The following is an 18178-nucleotide window of genomic DNA, read 5'->3' as shown; positions in this document are numbered from 1 at the left end:
TATTTTAACCATCAAATATCATGTAGGGCTGCATGCAGACAACTCTGAGGGAGATCGAGGAAAATCTCTAAATCTTCAAACTTTCTCATTTCATCATTTAACAGTCTTCTGCGTAACAAGTTTGCCTGCCTCATTGGGATGGTTTTGTTTATAGGTCAACTTAGCTTGAGTCATGAACACCCGGATTGGACTCCTTCACGATTTGTTATTCAATTTCCGACGAGACTCATTTGGGTCTTCTCCCTCACTCCCGAGGTGTATACTTGAAGCTGCGCTGCTTGATTGATGAACTACAGTTAAATTCCAATTCCTGAGTAGTGCATGCATCAAACAAACATTTAGTAAAAACTCACAGATAAGAACCTAAAATTTAAGAACTTGTTAGGCTAACATTGTCATTTTAAACCCCTTTTTCATAAGAACTATTGAGTCTAAATTTTTCAATAGGTTCTTATTTTACAAAATTGAAAGCAAAGATGAAAATACAGAAAAACAAATTTTAGTCTGGACATGCATGCTAGTACTTTGAAAAGATGAATTTACTGTATGGCTATCATCTTTACTGTATCATAGATAATTACTGGGGCGGGATCCAGGATTTCGAGAAGGGGGCTGGGGTTCGAACAAATGGACCGCCGAAGGCGGACCCATCTGGGAGGGTCCGGGGGCATGCTCCCGGGAAATTTTGAAATTTTAGTACTCGGAAATGCGATTTCAATCGTTTTGAGGGATGATTGTGGACGGTTTATACCTCAACAAACCATCTATTTTTAAAGCTATTTTATTAAACAAGGACTACGTTTAAGTCTTTACAACAATCAACTGACACCTACAAAATGAAAGTAAAAGCACTGTAATATATTTTTCGCTATTTAATGTGTTCTAAAAAGTCACGCTTAAGATTCCTCAAAAATGGGATTAACGAGTAACATTCTACGAGGTTGTTGTTCGGCTAATTTCGGAACTGTATAGCATCGTAATCGACAGGCTTTTCATAATGAATACTCGCGGTCAGGCCAAGGAGTCTCTCGGTTGTCATCGTGGTCTAAAGGTAACGCTTGACTAGTTTTAAAGTGCTGCTTGAGCGGAATTATACATGCAATTCGCAACAACAGGTGGATGTTCGGAAAGATTTCTGGATCACGAGCATGTAGATAGACAGAAAGTGTAATCAATAAAATTGTCAATTGTTAACCTAAGGGAAATTTAAACAAAAGCAGTAAGGCAGGTTAAAGCGCGTCTGGTTTGTCCGTCACTGATTGCCATTTTCTCATCCAACGATCATGTTCAATGTTGAGAGTCTGTGGGCTTGGGAGAGCTGACATATACATCTCGGAGACTTAAGCAATGTCTACATTTGTGCCCGCATCAATGGAAGGAATTGAAGCGCTTATGTAAAAAAAAATAGACTGGCATTTTGTTTCGTTCACTTATGTTTTTTCGTCAGAAACGGCTCGCCGATCGTGTTAGAATGTTTTTTCTTTCAGTTTAGGGGGTTCGACCGAACCACCCAAACCACCCCTGGATCCGCCCCAGAATTATTTGATTCAGCAATATATATTGTGCCCTGTAGTAATTATCTGTGCTGATCGCTAGTGCCCTTATCAAATTAAGAACCTATTTAAGAACCTACGTAGCCTAAAATCCCATTAAATACCATTTCTATAAGAACCTATTTAGACTTAGTTGGAAAATTATAAATCTGGGTTCTTATAAATGGGTTCAATGTATTTCATCTTTTTTATAAGCATCATTCCTAATATGTTGCCGTAACCGTCTATTTCCATATTTACTTAGCTTTTTGCAGCCCCCGAAGAAGGTTAGTTTTGTCTCACCGAAATATTGGGCAATAAAATTTGCCTTTTTAGCTGTCCGATCAGCCTTGCATTTGGTTTTACGTTTTATTCAATATTGCTGATCCTGATCTACGCCAAGATCCGGTTTCACTTCGCTGCTGTTTGTCCAAGTGGTGCTTGCATTATTCAAGAGGTACCTTTATCAATTTTTAGGTCTGGTCCGAGATAGGGTAGGGAAAATCCTATTGTTTGGTCTAAAGTAGGGTAATGGTAGGGGTATCGAATGGTCTTTGCGAGCAAAGCGTTTTTCTTTGCGAGCACGAGCATTGACAAAAGTTAGCCTTGCGAGCAACGAGCACTTTTCAAAAACTACCTCCACTTAAAACCGATCATGCGAGCACTTGTAAATTTATGCGAGCATGAGCAAACGAGCACCCACTAAAAATTTGCGAGCATTTCGAGCACTGCAAAAATTTTGATAGACCATTCATGACTCCTATAAATGGTTTCAGGAGGGGCTCCGCACACCCTGTTATAGACCCCCACCTAAATTTTGAGAGTGAACCCCGGGAAAAGTCCCTTTCCAGACGATGGGCAACTACATTGGCACCTTCCAGTCTCTCTAAATATTAAATCACAACGTTAACGTTAAAGCAGCAATTGTCAGTCAGTTAGCATAAAAAAGGGTTAAGATTAGGATGAGGATTAAAGGAGCTACATCACGGACACCACTCCATGAGATCTTGAAAAAATTGGCACAGTTTTTCAAATTTGGCGATTATAGTCCTTCGTGAACTTCGTCAGTCAAAACCGGTCGACAAAACCATCCTTGTTTAATTTTGAGTTTCAATTACTCTGTTGATGTTTTTTACGTTGGAAAACTCTTATTTCAATAAGGTTTCCTCAAACTGAAACTAAACAGAAAAATCACTTAAAACACCGTGGCATATATTGCTCCTTTAGGCATTTAAAAAGGCGACGCTTCCTAACGACTTTGCTTTGCAATTCCTTTTAGATACCCGACGTGGGCGCAACGTTTCTGAACGAGCCAGTGCGAAATGTAGAGGAGCCTTATACTCAGTGATCAAATCGCATCTAGCCTAAAGCATTTCATCAGCTTTAATTTGACGATTGAAGGACAATTATCTTGGAAATATGTTTGGAACGCTGAGCTGACATGGCAACGCACATGACAACGCTAATAGTATACATGTATACAGTGGGTTATATGCTAAAGTGCTGATCTGAAAGTACAGTTTGATCACGCAAACGCAATTTTCCAAACGTTTTAAAACATCCAATTGCAATTCTGCCTGCTGCATTCGAGGAAGTGGAGAAGGAAGAAAAGCTGCTACAAGATAAGTATAAAATTTTTTCTCATGACCATCTTCCCTTCCGTGCATGACAAATGTGATTTTTGTCGATACTTGTAGTAATAGAACTCATTTATTTGTTTCAGCTCATCTGAGAGCAACCAAGCGCCGTTGTAACTGAAGCTAAAAGCAATGCCGCGTGAAAGAAATATCGATTAACCCAAGGCAAATATTAATTCGAGCTGAGCACGATCACGAGAAGCGGTTGAAAAAAAGCTACAAAGGATAGTGGGGCCTGCAGTATACCCTTGAATGCACTGTAGTTTGGCTAAAAAAAATGTCTATCAGGGCCGTAACCAGACTTTTGGCATAGACGAGGCAAGATCTTGCTTGGTGGTTCGGGGGGGGGGGGGGGGGGATGCCCTCCAGAAAATTTGGAGAATTAGAAGCTCTAAAACTCTCTCTTAAACATTTTTAGTAAGCTATTTCTTGAAAGAAAAAATCAATCTTGTTCAACTGGGTATTATTTTCCCAACCAAATATTTTTTTTTTAATATTGTCGGTTAAAATCACGGCCCTGTCTATAGAGGACGAATGATTAATTTGAGTTCGAAACGGAAGGCTTATTGCCAGAGGTCAGTCGCTATTACATAACCTAAGGCCACAAATATGAGACGAATATTATGTGACCAATACCAACTCAGAGCATATAAGAACCTCAAATTGTTTCTTCCGGAATTTGAAATGTTCTGAAACGTGCTTCTTTAGCTACATGCACGCAAATAATAATTTTCTGATATCTGTCAAGTTCTGTGGATTAGTAAAACAGGTGTATTTTTCGGTGAAAGAAAGAAACGTGCCATTGCATTTCTTAATAAAAAAAAATCAAAGCCTTTTTTTCAATTATAATTTCAGTTTAAGTTGCCATTAGAAAACATGACCCGTTTCAAATTACAGCCGACTTATATCGTATAATTTGCAGCAATATTTCCGTCTTAGCAGTACCTTGTATGTTTTATTAATTCGTCAGTTTAGATACATAAGAATTGCTCAATTAAGCCTCTAGTAGCTGGTCAATAATTGTTCAACAAGAGTTACGCACTTTATTTAGAATAGCTCAAACCGAACCGTTATTCCGCGCTGCATAAAGAAGCCGCTAGAAGCTTCGATAGGGCAGCTGATCTCATAAGGTCCAATATAAACTGAGATCTACTGTTCCATGACGTCACATTCTTTACTGCCTTCACGCTGTTTACCTTGTCGTCAGTTCCTCGTTACAAAACAAAACACTTGAGTCAAATATACTGCACATGAGTAGATCGAGCCCAGACCATCAACAGCAATTCTGTCAAAATCTGAGGAGCGAGCAAGATAAACAGCACTGGAAACTCCTTTCTGTAGTGAATGTACGAATTCGTGAACTCTATAAATCAGGATCATCTGCGGGCAAAACTGTGCAAGAAAGAGAATGGAGTTTAATAACATTTACATAATGCCGGTGTTCGTTTCGTCGCTGCTGACAGTGGTAATGCTCTTACTTGTTGCAATTCTGTACAATGTTCGTTGCACGAGACTCGTGAAGCCTCACGAAAAGACACAACAGAAAGAACCAGAGGAAAACGATGAAAGGTTTGCAACTGGTAAGTTATGCGGAGAAGTTAACTTGTTTGCTATTGTTATTATGATTGAATACAGAAGGCATTTGTTGTCTTGGTTAATTATTTGCATTTCCAACTATCATTTTGTAGACAATAGAAATTTTTAAAGTTTGTGTTGCATGATACTGCATGTATAATTTCCATCATGGCATTACAGCCATTTCGATATAAAACGTTTCTGATAAAGTTCGTGGGTGCAACTTGCTTGAAACCAATATCGACCTACAAGAATTTATTTTATTTAACTCACTGTTCAGTAAACTGGCAATTATGATAAGTCAGCAAAAAAGTTGATATCTGATAATTAGGTTTATAATTTATAATAAGGCAAACAGAATACCAAAGGATTTGGTTGGGTCATTCCGTTGTCAGTCTTCGGCAATATACTTCGAAGTTTCAATTATACTTATCAGAGGAACCTCATCAAGATAATTCAGATAAATTATTATCGGCCAGGTTGTTGAAATGCACCCAAGCATTAACCGGTCAGACGATTTATTAGTCGCCATAATGAAATCTCGTAATACTGATAATTTTATTACATTTATAATCTGATTTTACGACTCTAGCAAATCTTGCAGACTATATTGATTAAGGCAACGTTCAGAGCTTCGTTTTCCATTGCGTGATAAGTTGTCTTTCGTGACTCAAAATGTCAAGTATAGTACCTCTTGGAATATCAATTAGCAGTTCCTGAATGTTTCTTTGTCTTTTTCCAAAACAAGTTCTTTTGTGATAACGTCATAAGTAGACACACTGTTCGTCATAGTAATGAGCCAGTAATTGTTTCAGCAGTGTGGAATTGATTTCTTGGTGTTTTCAGTCTAATTATGAAAAAAAAAGTCTACAAGGCTACAAACTTTTTTGAGGTAGAATACCTTTTTATTAATGCCCAATTCCACACTTTTTAACGTAAACATTGGAAATCAAAAGAATGTTCAGAATAAAAATCATAGAGTTTTACGATACAAAGCTTATATATAAATAAGATAATATAAAGCTAAAGTATATAAAGCTTAAATATAAATTGTAATTGAAATATGATGAAATGGGTATACTTATATATCAGCCCTTTTTTAACTATCAACAACCGTTGCCATAGGCGTTGCTATACAAACTATGGCACACGAATCGCGGCGCCTTTCAAAGAGGAAATAATTTGAATTGATAGTACGTTTTAGAGATTTTGAATAATGCTTGAGCCGGAAATCAGTTTGCATAAGGGATGAACTTATAAGCCGTTTCTGTGTTTTTCCGCCTGTACGGGAAATCTGCCAGCCATATTAATTTCAATTCTTAAAGATCCCTAAGCCTTCGATAAACTTTGTGCAACGGGATGAGTACATTATCGCTGTCAACAATGTCAAAACAAAGACTGGAAATGTGTAACATGTAAATGACCCTCGTTTATTAGGAATTCCAAAAGGACCCCCTGCTCGACTGTTTACAGTCCGGCAATCGATCTTTCCGTTAAGCATTGTTAAAAGTTTCTTTTTTCTGAAGTTTGTTTGATGTAATTTAAGCGTCTTTACTGATGCTGGTTTTGTTTTTTACAAGTAAGCACTACCATCTCCATCCTACTAAACAATTTAATTTACACTTAGGCATATTGATTCAACTGAGAGCTTTTAAAGGAGCGATGCCACGATATTATGAATATATATTTTTTTTTTTTTACTTTCAACGTAATGGCAACCCGTGTTAATAAAGTGATAATAAACTACAATTAAACTGAAAATAAACAAGGATGGTTTCGACTGGAAAGATTAAGACGGATTACGAACGACAAAGTTGAAAAAAAGGCCATTTTTGGTAAGATATGCCGTCCTTAATTAATAGGTCCAGTGGGTGTGTACAGACAACTTGACGCAAAACACTTTAAGGTCAGATGAAACGCTTTCGATTTGTCTAATGAATACAAATGAGCCTGCCAGAAAAATAAACGAATAAATAACCTTCTGAATGCACTAGCAGTTTGTTCACATAACTTGATATCCTTCCAGTTTGTGGTTAAGTTGATATTTTATACGTTCAAAAGTCATACTCGCGTGTCGTATTGACGTCATAGTCTAGACCTTGACAAATAATCCCCAGCTGTGCACTTGTCCTCTTTTCAAAAACAAGAACAACATAACAAGCAAACACTCAAGGTCATTTAACATATAACGGAGAAGGAGAACTCAAGATCAATTCAGTCGAAGAACGCAGTGTGGCTATTTAGTGATCAAGTAGTAACCTGAGCAGTAACTGCACTCACCGGAACTAGCCAAGGAGCTGCAAAGAGAATTAAGAAAATGGAGTATATCCATTACGTACTTCCAACACTTACATCATCTTTGATCATGGCAGTGGTAATGCTTTTAATTGTAACGATTCTGTCCCTGTACAACGCGTGCCGTAAGTTGTTAATCATTGATGACGGCAACAGACAACTGCAGAAAACCGAAAAGATTCCAGAGGAACACGACGAGAGATTCGCGACTGGTAAGCGCTTGGCCATTTTAAGTTTTCTACATGTAACTCTTTTAGACTTTGTCAGTGAAATAAGATAACTTCGGCTGTTTTCGCGATATGTTCATTGTTAAGTTACCAAATTTCGGAATCTTGATTTTTTGATATTGGGTTTGATATTAATTAAATAAGTTTTCTAAGCATAAAATTAAAAGAACGTTCGGCCAAGGACCGGGGGGGGGGGGGGGTACTCCCATAAATTTCGGATAGGGGTGTGCCGCCAGGTTCTTAATCCTGCCCTATTTACGGTGAGCGAATTGATACCCTTTTGGCCCAAACCGATGACACCTTATTCAAGGGAGGGAAGCGTTCCGTGACGACCCAAACGGCTACCGCGCACGGCAAGAACAAATCTTTATAAAATCGCTCTTCTAATACCTGAACAGAAAATTCAGTTTTAAGATATCTCTCTTTTTTCGCTTAGCTGGGCGTTTATTTTAGCTTTTAGAATTTAGGTACCCTATCTACGGATCATACCGGGAACACATTGCCAAAAGGAGCAAATTGATATCTATTTACCGAGAACCTCAAAAACCATACCCTATCGGGCGGCACATACCTATAGGCCACATATGGTATTCCCCCCCCCCGGGGGGGCCAAGGTAGGGATCATCATTTTTCGTATTGCGTTTTTAAAATTTCTTATCAATCAACCACTGGTTTAATTTATTCTCCGAATCGATCATAGCACACTGAATGGCATAATTTAGAACAAAAACCAGTAATTCTGAATATTCTCCTCAGATCTCAATGCATGTGACTATTTACGCGCTTTGTACGTACCTAAGAAATTACAACCGGGGTATTTTTTTTCTTTCCGGCAATTGGAATCATTTACGGAACTTTAAAGTTCCTAACCACATAAAACAGAAGAATTTTAAGAGGGGGTGTAGTACCGGGTCCAAAATATCGAAAACTGCCATCGATGTCACAAATGCTGTGTCAGTGCTCCAACTTACCCCACCACCCCCACCCTCCTCAATGTTGCAAAAAAGCCGAAATAGCATCAGGTAGATGGTTGCTCACGCGATAAAATAATATATAGTCTTAAGGTAACATTTATTTAGGGGAGGGAGGGGGAAGCATGCATGATTGACCAGCTAAATTTAAACAGGCTCAAGTGTTCTAAATAATTATGGCGCGGATTGTGGCTATTTCAGGGTGACACACCACACTTCTCATTAATAAGAGGGATAAATAACAAATAGAAACAGCATTCATTCCAGACAAGAGTGCACAAAAGATATCTTGTGTAGGTTGTGTATGGACACCCAAGGGACAGGAAAGAGTGTCCGTATTACAGAGGTAGAGTTTATATCAATTTTTGTCACCTTCAGACCAGGTGAATTGTCCATACTAGGGAGGTGTTCGTATTATGGAGGTGTTCGTAAGGGGAGAAGGGGGGCGGGGGCGGGGGCGGTGGTCGACTGTAAGAGATTTCAAAAATCAAGTATCTCGTTGACGTCTTTTATTGCGCGTGTTTAGAGTTTGACGTATTTCGTTCACTTAAGCTTGGTATGGCCGATGACAGGCATTCATTGCTTTGATAAATGTATCTGCGCGCTTGAACAGTTATTTACGTTGTTGCTTGGGCTATATTTAGTGTTTGAAAATTAATGACCGGTGTCAGGATGATGTTGCATTGACTTGAGCGCACAGTATTTATACTGAGTGACATTGTTTTTCATGTTAAGTAAGTAACAGATAAGTATCTGACGACTTATTTATTGTTTGAGGAAGAAGAAGTTTAAAGTATTTAGTTCTGAGGGAACTTATTCTTTTAATTTTTACGATGAGAACGTTTTATTCATTGTCTGAGAAATGGCAAAAAATTCTTAGCTTTCAGTTGAGAATTTTTGCTGAGGCTAAATAACTGTCATCTTTGATCTACGCTGGGTGTCGGGAAATCTATTTCTCGTTGCGATGAGCGGGTGAACCCGCGAAAGGGTAACACGATACCACTGGGTACGATCCTTTGCTCAATGCGATCGCACAAGTGTACTTGGTGGAGGGAGACTAGGACTAGCTAAGCGAAGTCCAGCTGACTCCTAGTTCCCTTTAACTCGCATACTTAATCTGTTTTCTTTTGGCTTTTATTCAGCTGTACGAAGACGACGAGGCAGTAGACTTAGCCTTCCTTGCATCCTGACGACTGGATGAGCAGTGACAACACGTGGCTAAGGAGGACTGGGGCTACACCTAATTGTTCAGCTACATTCGCAGACAAGACTGGAGAACTTTTGAGCAAATCAAGCTGAAAATCTTCCTCTTACATCTATAATTATATCAACCGTCACATCCTGAACATTTTTATAATTTTAAAGGTTTTTTGAGAGATGGTTGGATGTAAACCCATGAAGATGTATACGAATGTGTTCGAATTTATTGTCATTTGTTTAATTTTCTTGAAGGTGTACATGGCTTTGTGTTGTATCGAGGTTTTATTTACATTCCATCGTAATTTATAAATTCATTGAATATTTTTGACATAATTTAAAACATCCAAGTTGATTATATTGGAATATCGATGTTGTCACAGAACGTTTTAGTTTCAATTGTGCCTGTCGTAGTCACGAGCTACCTATACTTTTTTTTAAGCTGAACTTTATACCAGCTTTACACTCAAGTTTAAAGTCGGATAAAGAGACTCCTTTACTTCAAGTTGAAGTATTTTTACGTATTATAGCGTAAATGTCGGTTTAACGACCTTTAACAACATTAAATTGATAGCTTAAAGTTGGATAACCAACTTCCAGCAACTTTGAACCAACTTTGTAAAATTCATTAACTATTCATGACGGTGCAAACCAATCCCAGCGCAATATTCAGATCACATGTACACAACTGTAAACCCCAATACAAATCAAACAATAGAGTTCATTGACTTTTGATACAGATCTCTACCGAATCGCATAGCAATACTTCGCATTCAATTGGTTGTTTTCGTTTCACTAGTAGAATAATTTATTCGTGTTCGATCTTTATAGCCGTTAGCCTATCGGCTCGCCATTGTGAACGTCCATAGAGATCTCCTGCTCATATTTTATCTACTACTTTCACTTTTCCTTAAATCTCAATTTAAATCTTAGATTTCAATTTTCATGCTGTGGCCCTCGTTGTATTTGCAATTAAGCTAAGCCTCAGGCTTGTTCACATCAAGACAGCATAAAAGACCCTGCCCTTGTCTTGTGGCAGTTTACGTTTCCGTGCTGATTTAGAATGTGTGCGCAGCTTCGGGGGTGGCTCGATCAAGTTTCACGGAAGCTTCTGCATCACCTAACTGAACACAATATTTTTAATAATCCTTATCTTCTCCCTGATATGTTACCGGCCTTTTCCAACCTCGAATCGTCCCCAAGTTTGCCACCACGGCGAAATATATATCCACTAAGCAGTATCTTAAATAATTATCACTCGTAAGATACATGCATATGGAGGCCTGAGTTTAAGGTCTGTAAGTGAAACCTGATATAGCATTTTCTAACAAAATCCTGCAAATGGAAATAGCCCCAACCCTTTTCTCCCCTTTCCTTCTCTAGAGGGTTTCTAGTCGCTAACTCCGTTAAACCTTAATTTAGATCATTTCCGTTGCCTCGTAAGCACCTAAGTAGTGCATTATACACGATTTCTTCGATGATTTTTACTTTAAACACAACTAGTTTATTTAAATCGTTCGTTTCTTTTTTCTTTAGCGTACGGATGGACTTCATGTACACGAAATAGCGGAATAACGATTGAGCATACTAGTGCCTCCTCGATCATTGGGCGAGGTTAAGGTTAAGGTTGGCAATTTATGTACAATGGAGTACAGCTGATATTCCCGAGCAGTGGAGGGTCGAGTCCGCGACCTCGTTCCCAGGGAGATCACATGCCTCTGAGAGTCTGGGAGATAACAATAAGATAGTTAGAGGAAGAGGGGCGGCTTTGAATATATTTTGTCAATACTAAGCCTACGGGAGAGCGGAAAGTGTTGCCACTAAAATAAACACAGATTTCACGTTGCCGTACGGCGATGTTGGAAGTTATCATGACAAACTTTAGCCTTGAAAAAAATTCGCCGCAGGAGCTGTAAGATGATAAAGGAATGTACCCACTAGAAGGCGACAGACATCAATTAGCACGGTGTTCGGATGATAAATATTAAATAAATCATGATGATTAAGTAATTTATATATATATATACCCTGTCTTAAACACACTACCCCCAAACCTTAATCGCTTGTTCCCCTATTTCAATCGCTTGTTCCCTGAACCTTTAAAATTTTTTCCTATTTTAATCGCCTGTTCCCTCTTTTTTCGCATCAAATGTCCCCCGACAATGAACTGCCTGTTATCTTGCGTTTATAGCCTGTTTCCAGCCCCTCAATTTCCTTTTGCCGTATTTTAATCGGATGTTCCCGCCCGTTAATCGCCTGTGTTGCTATTTTAATCGCATTTTCCCACCCCATTTATCGCCTGTTCCCCTATCTCAATTGAATGTTCTCCAGCTCTTAATTGTTTTTTTCCCTGTTATAATCGCATTTCCATTCCTCTTAGTCGTCTGTTCCCTTATTGTAATCGTATGTTTCCGACCCATTAGTCGTCTGTTGTCCTGCTCTAGTCACGTTTCCCACCCCTTAATCGTCTGTTTCTTTTTTTTTAAGCGTGTTCCTTGCCCCTGAATCATTGTTCCTCTACTTTAAAAGCATATTCCCAGCACCGTAATTGTCTAATCATTAATGCCCCTCGCTCTTTTCTGCCACTTCGCAGTGTTTAGTCTCTAAGTTGTATTTATGAAAGTCAGACTATACGCTTTAGCGTGGTAACGTTACTTTAATAGGGCAGGCCATTATACAGAAACTCACATAACGAAGAGGACTAAACTAACTTGGCGTTAAAAGCTGATTGAACTTCGTCTTATTACATCGCAAATTATTTTTGCTTTTCTTTTTAATTACATTTATATGGACTTTTGTCTGTTATTGGAAAATACGTTTCTAAACAAAATGCCTATATTTCAGTCAGCCTACAATACATTCATCTACACTGGTCCTACACAATCTCGTTCCTCGAGTCTTCGTTCCTTACTGCGCAAGCTTGACGAAGCGAGCGACTCTCGAAAGTTCCTTTACAGGATCGAATTTGATTGGTTTTAAAAACATTAAAAATGGCCGAAAGTAAAACAACAAAAAGTTCGTTGGTCAAGTTTTTAATAGCTAGGCATGAGCAATTCAACCGGAAGTTCGATGTTTTCGGACTTTCAATCAGAACTTTCCAGGGTCGCTCGTTTTCTGACCGTTGGTGAAAGGGAATGAAGACCCTGGGCACGAGGATGGGTTCTACAATGTTCTTTAACTTATATAATTAACGCACAAAGGCAACAATGGAGCATGCCAAGACCATGATGACGCGGACCACCGAACCCAGAGGACTGCTTGGGATGCCGGAATTTTTACACTGGGGCAATGCTGGTTTCAGGGATATCAGAATTGCAGAGATTTCCAGAACAACAATCCACACCTCCAACGCACTCACTGTGTGATAAGCAGCCTTTAGCATACGTGGCCGCTGAACCAGCGGAGCTTTTTACATCCACAAAGACTGAACCACAGCGATCATTGCCGAGGGCACAGGTCATTTCCTTCTGTGCGGAAACACAGTCATCCCAGCCAGTGCTTGATTGACATGCATAACACTTAAGTTGTACTGTTTGAGCTAAAACAAACAAAGAAACACAAACATCGTTGAAAAGTTTTAAATCCATAACATGTATGTTTGTATTGTATTGGTAACTGTGGGGATGTCATAAAATAAAATTTCGCAAGAGAAGCGCAAGGGAAAGGACGATGGAGCGGGGAGTAGCTATAGGTAGCGACGAAAGAATGCGGAAAAAAAACGTGCAACTCAGTATAAGGACATGTGCAATTATTGAAATTAAATAAGGACTTTAGATACGAGATCGGCTACAGAAAGTAAGTCTATAAAGCAGGACCCTGCTATCTCGGTTGGTTGGTTGGCATGCATGTTTTTCCAAAATATCGTACCGTCCAAGAGAGGGTGACGGTCCCAGTATAACAATGGCTATTTCTTGTGTCTAGGTAAATACTCTGTAGAATATCATTGAAAAGTAATAGAGTTCAAGTAACGAAGTCAACATGGTCTCGTTTCAACTGTCCATTGTGATCGATTTTGATTGAAATACAACATTAGCAGACCTTGCTAATTCTTTCTTTAGTTATTATAGCTCGAGGTATCGGGGATAAGGGTGTCTCGATACAGTCTTTTCCGGACCATACCTAACCTTTTCAATTGGTCGTTCAGCAGTCTTATCAAACTGCTAAAAATCGATTTCCCTAAGACCTTTATTATGGTGTAATCGATCGATCCGAGTCTGGGAAGACTGCTAAACGGCCCATTGAAAGTATTTGGTATGGTCCGGAAAAAACTGCATCGAGACACCTTAAATATGGTGAAATTTAAGTCGAGGGAAACTGCAAACCGTTTGAGGGGAAGTTCGAGGTAACCAAGTTCGAGATAGCGGTTTATTTAATATTATTTTACACTTTTACATGGAAATTGAACTATATATTCAGATTGATTTATGATTCTCAGATGCCTTGGTGGCAGCTTGACACATTGCTTCAAAAACAAGTGGAATATAACTTTTTCTACTTGAAAGCGAAGTTCTGCTTCAGTCATTGCCGGTTATCACATCCAAGTCGAATCGTTCAAATAATTTCGTCATTCGATTTTTTTTACTGAAATGTTTCACCAACCTTTATAAAAGGGGAATAAATTCATCGTCATAGCTTTCCAAAATAAGATTCTAGCATATCTAAAGTGCGTGATCTATAAAGCACCACGAAAACTTAACTGATCATATATTTTTGGCTGCACGACAGGACCTACAGGTGCATGTGAAAGACTCAAAGCACCCGTTCCCGTTCCTGGCTATCATAAGGTCCTTCTCTAAAGCAGGATCATGCTATGGGCATTTTGAGATCTCAAAATCATAAAATAATGATGATTCATACCACGATCAAAGAGCTGCTGGAAGTTTAGTAAACCTTACCTGGTGGGCTGTTTGCTTCATTGCAGTTATCGCCAGAACAGCAGAAACCTTGACAACTGACAATGGTTCCAGGGTTTTGATCTCGGACTTCGTTACACTCTCTGGAGGTTTGAAAGCTCCAACATTCACTGCTAGAGGAACAATCCTTTGCATAAAAGATGAAATATTCTCCTGAATCCGGGTTGTAAACTTCCAAGATGCCTACGCCACAATGATCCTTGCCCACAGGACAGTCTGTTACTGTTTGTTTGGCGGCGCAGTCATCCCAGCCATAATTAGATAAACATTGGTAGCAGATGGTTCCCTGCGCTGCAGACAAAAATATGCACAAAAAGTCGGTAAACAAGAAAGTTATAGTTTAATCACAGAAAGCGTAGCCACAGCCACAAGAAGTCATAAAGCGACGGTTCAGCGAACACACGAAAGTATATTAGCGAATCAACTATTTACAACTATTTACAAAGAAAGGTTTTTATTCTCAAAACATATCTATATCTATCATGCGTTGGGGAAAATATTGAAATATGAATAATGTATGCGACTTTACTGAGTTCAAGAGAAACATCGAGAACACTACCTTCGTTTAGACGCTTTTTTTTTTCATTTTTTTTTAAGTGTGTATCGTATTTTTATATGCCCTTATTGTTATGCCGCCACCTTGTGAAACAGTAAATGTCAGCTGAAATTCAGGCTCGCCAACTCCATTTTGCCAGACATGGTCTGATTGTCTGTGACACACCGGGGGTTAAAATTTTGTGATGTAACCTTTGCACACCACCTAGGGAGTCATTGCAGCAGAGTTTGGACGACAGTTTGTGCTTGTTAATAAACCCATGCCATTTATAATTAAATCTCACAGCTTGTGGGGTCGTAGATAAGTACAACAATGAATAAGAACGAAATAGTTTTACCGTAATTAATTGCCCCCCCCCCCCCCACCTCGGATTCGGAAATTTCCCACGTGAAATTTAGGGGTGCATTAAAAGTGGATCATATCGAGTTCGCTTGACTGTACGTTGTAGGACCGAAGCTAGCAGTTATTGATGTAACGTTAAGGGCTGAAAGACTTCTTGTTCACGTCCATTTTAGTGATTTTAGGGTCTGTTTTTGATGCAAGTGACCTACAAAATGTTTAGCTTAGTGTAATCTCATTTCATTCGCATTTTAGTTCATTGGCTTGTTCCGGCTGTAAGCAAAAACAGCCCAGTCACTTAAACCTTGTAAATTTTTGCGTTTAAGTATAACCTCGAGAGATTCTTGGAGTATTAAAAATAGGATTTAGAGCGATAGTCGCAATTTTTGTTTTGAAATAATATTAACTTGCCATGACGTTTTTTTGCTCGTCGAAGCAGCGCTAGCGTTGTCGACGAGCTTCTTGTCGGTATAAATCGGACCTCCAAAAGGCTATCGCTCTTCTACTTCAATTGTCCGCCGCTTTAAAAAAATATACGGTTACTGGCTTGGCTATTTCTTTACTGCCTACTGCTTCTTCAGTTAACCCCCCACCTTCGAATGTCATGGAGGAATTGAAACAGAAAAGGATGTAGTCTCCAAAGAAGCAAACTGAACTGACTCAAGAAAAGGCTAATATTTCGATTTCAGAGAACATTATTAAAAAAACCTTCAGTCTACGCCAGAGTGCAGAGCCTTTTTTTATGGCCAACATTGTATGAAAAAGAGAGTCGAACGTAGCGTAGAACCTTTCTTCCTTTGTCCCTGAAATCCGTCACCAAAGAGACTAGTAACGAAATTTGGGCCTTTCTTGCTTAACGGCAGCTGCTCTGGAATCTAACTTCCGTATATTTACCATCAAGTTGTTTATAATAAGAGGCAGCTAACTAATTGTTCAAGTTTCAAAAATTTAATTTACGTATACCAGCAGTGATAAAAAGTTCGGAATTAGATTCCCGGATTTTGTTGCGGACGGATTTGTGAAAGGGCGCATGATTGAACAAAATTGTCATAAAGTTCGGAACGTTTAATCCGTTTCACTGTAATCACGGGAATCCGTTCTAATTGTTACGTAGTGCGTAACAATTAGAACGGATAATGTGAAAATACAAAATAACTTTCCTTCCAGGATAGCCAGTATTACTGATCGAGTTGGTCCAACCACTTTTTCTACAAAAGGACGGGACTAAAAGTATAAAAACCACTAACTAGCAGGGCAGTGCAAAAATTTAAAACTGAAAGCCTTCAGGTACACAACAGATCAATTCAGCTCCCATTACAAACTTTTTCCAGTCTGGCTGATACTTACCCGTGGAGATGCAAAGCAGAAACGCAAGAGAGAAAAGCGATTTCATCATTGCCTCAGGTTGGTCTTACTCCGGGAAGCGAGAGCTACATAAGTGTTTCCGTACGGATTGGTTGAAGTACTGAAATTTAAAGCAGTTTACTTATTGTCTTCCTTTCATTCAACCAATGAAAGGCAAGATCCAGTTATCGCCGCACGTTGTAATGAAGCCTTTTTTGTCATACAAAGCCTTTGCCATTTTTAGCTTCCAATTAGATTTTGTTTTGCTGTTTGAGGTCACGATGATTGACATGTATACTAATGTGGACTATACAAAAACTAGCACACTTTACGGATAGCGAATGCTGCCATTCTGACGCACTAATAATGTAATTATTAAAACACAGAATGCAATTACCTGTCGGAGAAAAGTGTAAAAAAAGAGTTACAGAAACGTACTTCATATAAACAGAGATCAAATTTAGAGGTCATCATCCCATAGTTGTTCCAGGCAGCGAAAAATCACTGCAAAACAAAAAATTGCTTTTCTTTTGTAGCGTACATAGGTCTTAGGCTAGTCCCTTGTAACAACTGAGTTCTGTGTGGCTGATTCTGTTCAACTACCGTATTAATTCCATCAAGACACCACAGCGCGATTTATTTTAACGAAATTGTTTGGTAAATAGATCAAAGGCATACTGTGGACCGGATTCCGGATTCTGAAATTTCCCTTTCCTTCTCGATTCTTTAATACAATACAAACTTTAATGCATGACATCACCCTGAAAAGGGCTTTCCAGTGAAAATATGTTAAAATATTAAAATAAATTCGAAAAATTCTTGATCCCTGATATCCGATTCCCTACTCCCGATTCCCAACACCTATTTGAAATCTCGGATTCCAGATTCCACCAAATTCTTTCATTAAGCTTCCGCAATATGAAACGCCTTCCGACAGGCCAACGAGTATTATATTCATTACCGCGAGTGCCAGCTAACGCAAAATAAGCGGCGCCAATTCCTTCTCATCCCAAGCCCTCGCCTCGTGCGCCTTTCATGTCATAGTCAACTATTTCAAGAGACGAGGACACTGCAAGTTATCTAAACGAGTAAAATTTTACCTGACCTGATTGACTTTACGGCATCTTTAAGCGATCACGCATTACTCTTCGGGGAATGAGCAAGTGGCCGCTTAATCCTACCTCGCAGGCTACATAGCAAGCTAAGGGCTTTCTACTTCTACTGCCGTGCCGTAATAGCTAGAACCAAAACATTAGGGGGGGTCTATCACCCCCCCCCCCCCTGTACCATGGCGGGTATATGAATTTGAATGTACGTCCGAGGGTTAATAGAAAGCGGCTGTTTGATAATTATAATGGTAATGTTTGAACTGAACTACATACACTAGGGGTCGGCTTACTACCCTTCGAGAGAACAAGAACAAACAACAGATCCCCAACCCCCAAAACAATAGAAACTGCTACACAAGAGAACCAGTAGAATTACAAGTTTACGAAAGCTGACACACTATTGCTCCATACGCTAACATTATGTGTTAGCAAAAAACATACTGAACTTCCAAAGGGATATAGATCTGATAGACGTACTGTTTG

General features: G+C 39.1%; 1 protein-coding gene and 1 long non-coding RNA gene across 3 annotated transcripts; one reads left to right on the top strand and one right to left on the bottom strand.

Moving 5' to 3' along the window:
• Window positions 1-3976: 3976 nt before the first annotated feature.
• LOC144665502 (uncharacterized) lies at window positions 3977-12026 on the top strand. Of its 2 annotated transcripts, none has more exons than XR_013572972.1 (2): window positions 3977-4749; window positions 9380-12026. It is a non-coding gene; the product is annotated as an uncharacterized LOC144665502 (long non-coding RNA). The 2 variants fall into 2 exon arrangements; XR_013572970.1 differs by lacking the exon at window positions 3977-4749 and adding an exon at window positions 6497-7251.
• Window positions 12027-12070: 44 nt separating this feature from the next.
• Window positions 12071-16728, bottom strand: LOC144665491 (uncharacterized). The gene is made up of 3 exons (XM_078526725.1): window positions 16590-16728; window positions 14330-14638; window positions 12071-12972 (listed from the first exon to the last, which is right to left on the bottom strand). The coding sequence occupies exons 1-3, from the start codon at window positions 16636-16638 to the stop codon at window positions 12710-12712; spliced, it is 621 nt and encodes a 206-aa protein (XP_078382851.1). The 5' UTR covers window positions 16639-16728; the 3' UTR covers window positions 12071-12709.
• Between the last annotated feature and the right edge of the window lie 1450 nt (window positions 16729-18178).

Source organism: Oculina patagonica, chromosome 1, assembly GCF_052425735.1.
Source record: "Oculina patagonica isolate OP01 chromosome 1, crgOcupat, whole genome shotgun sequence".
Taxonomy (NCBI): domain Eukaryota; kingdom Metazoa; phylum Cnidaria; class Anthozoa; order Scleractinia; family Oculinidae; genus Oculina; species Oculina patagonica.
This window is presented reverse-complemented; position numbering and strand designations above follow the sequence as displayed.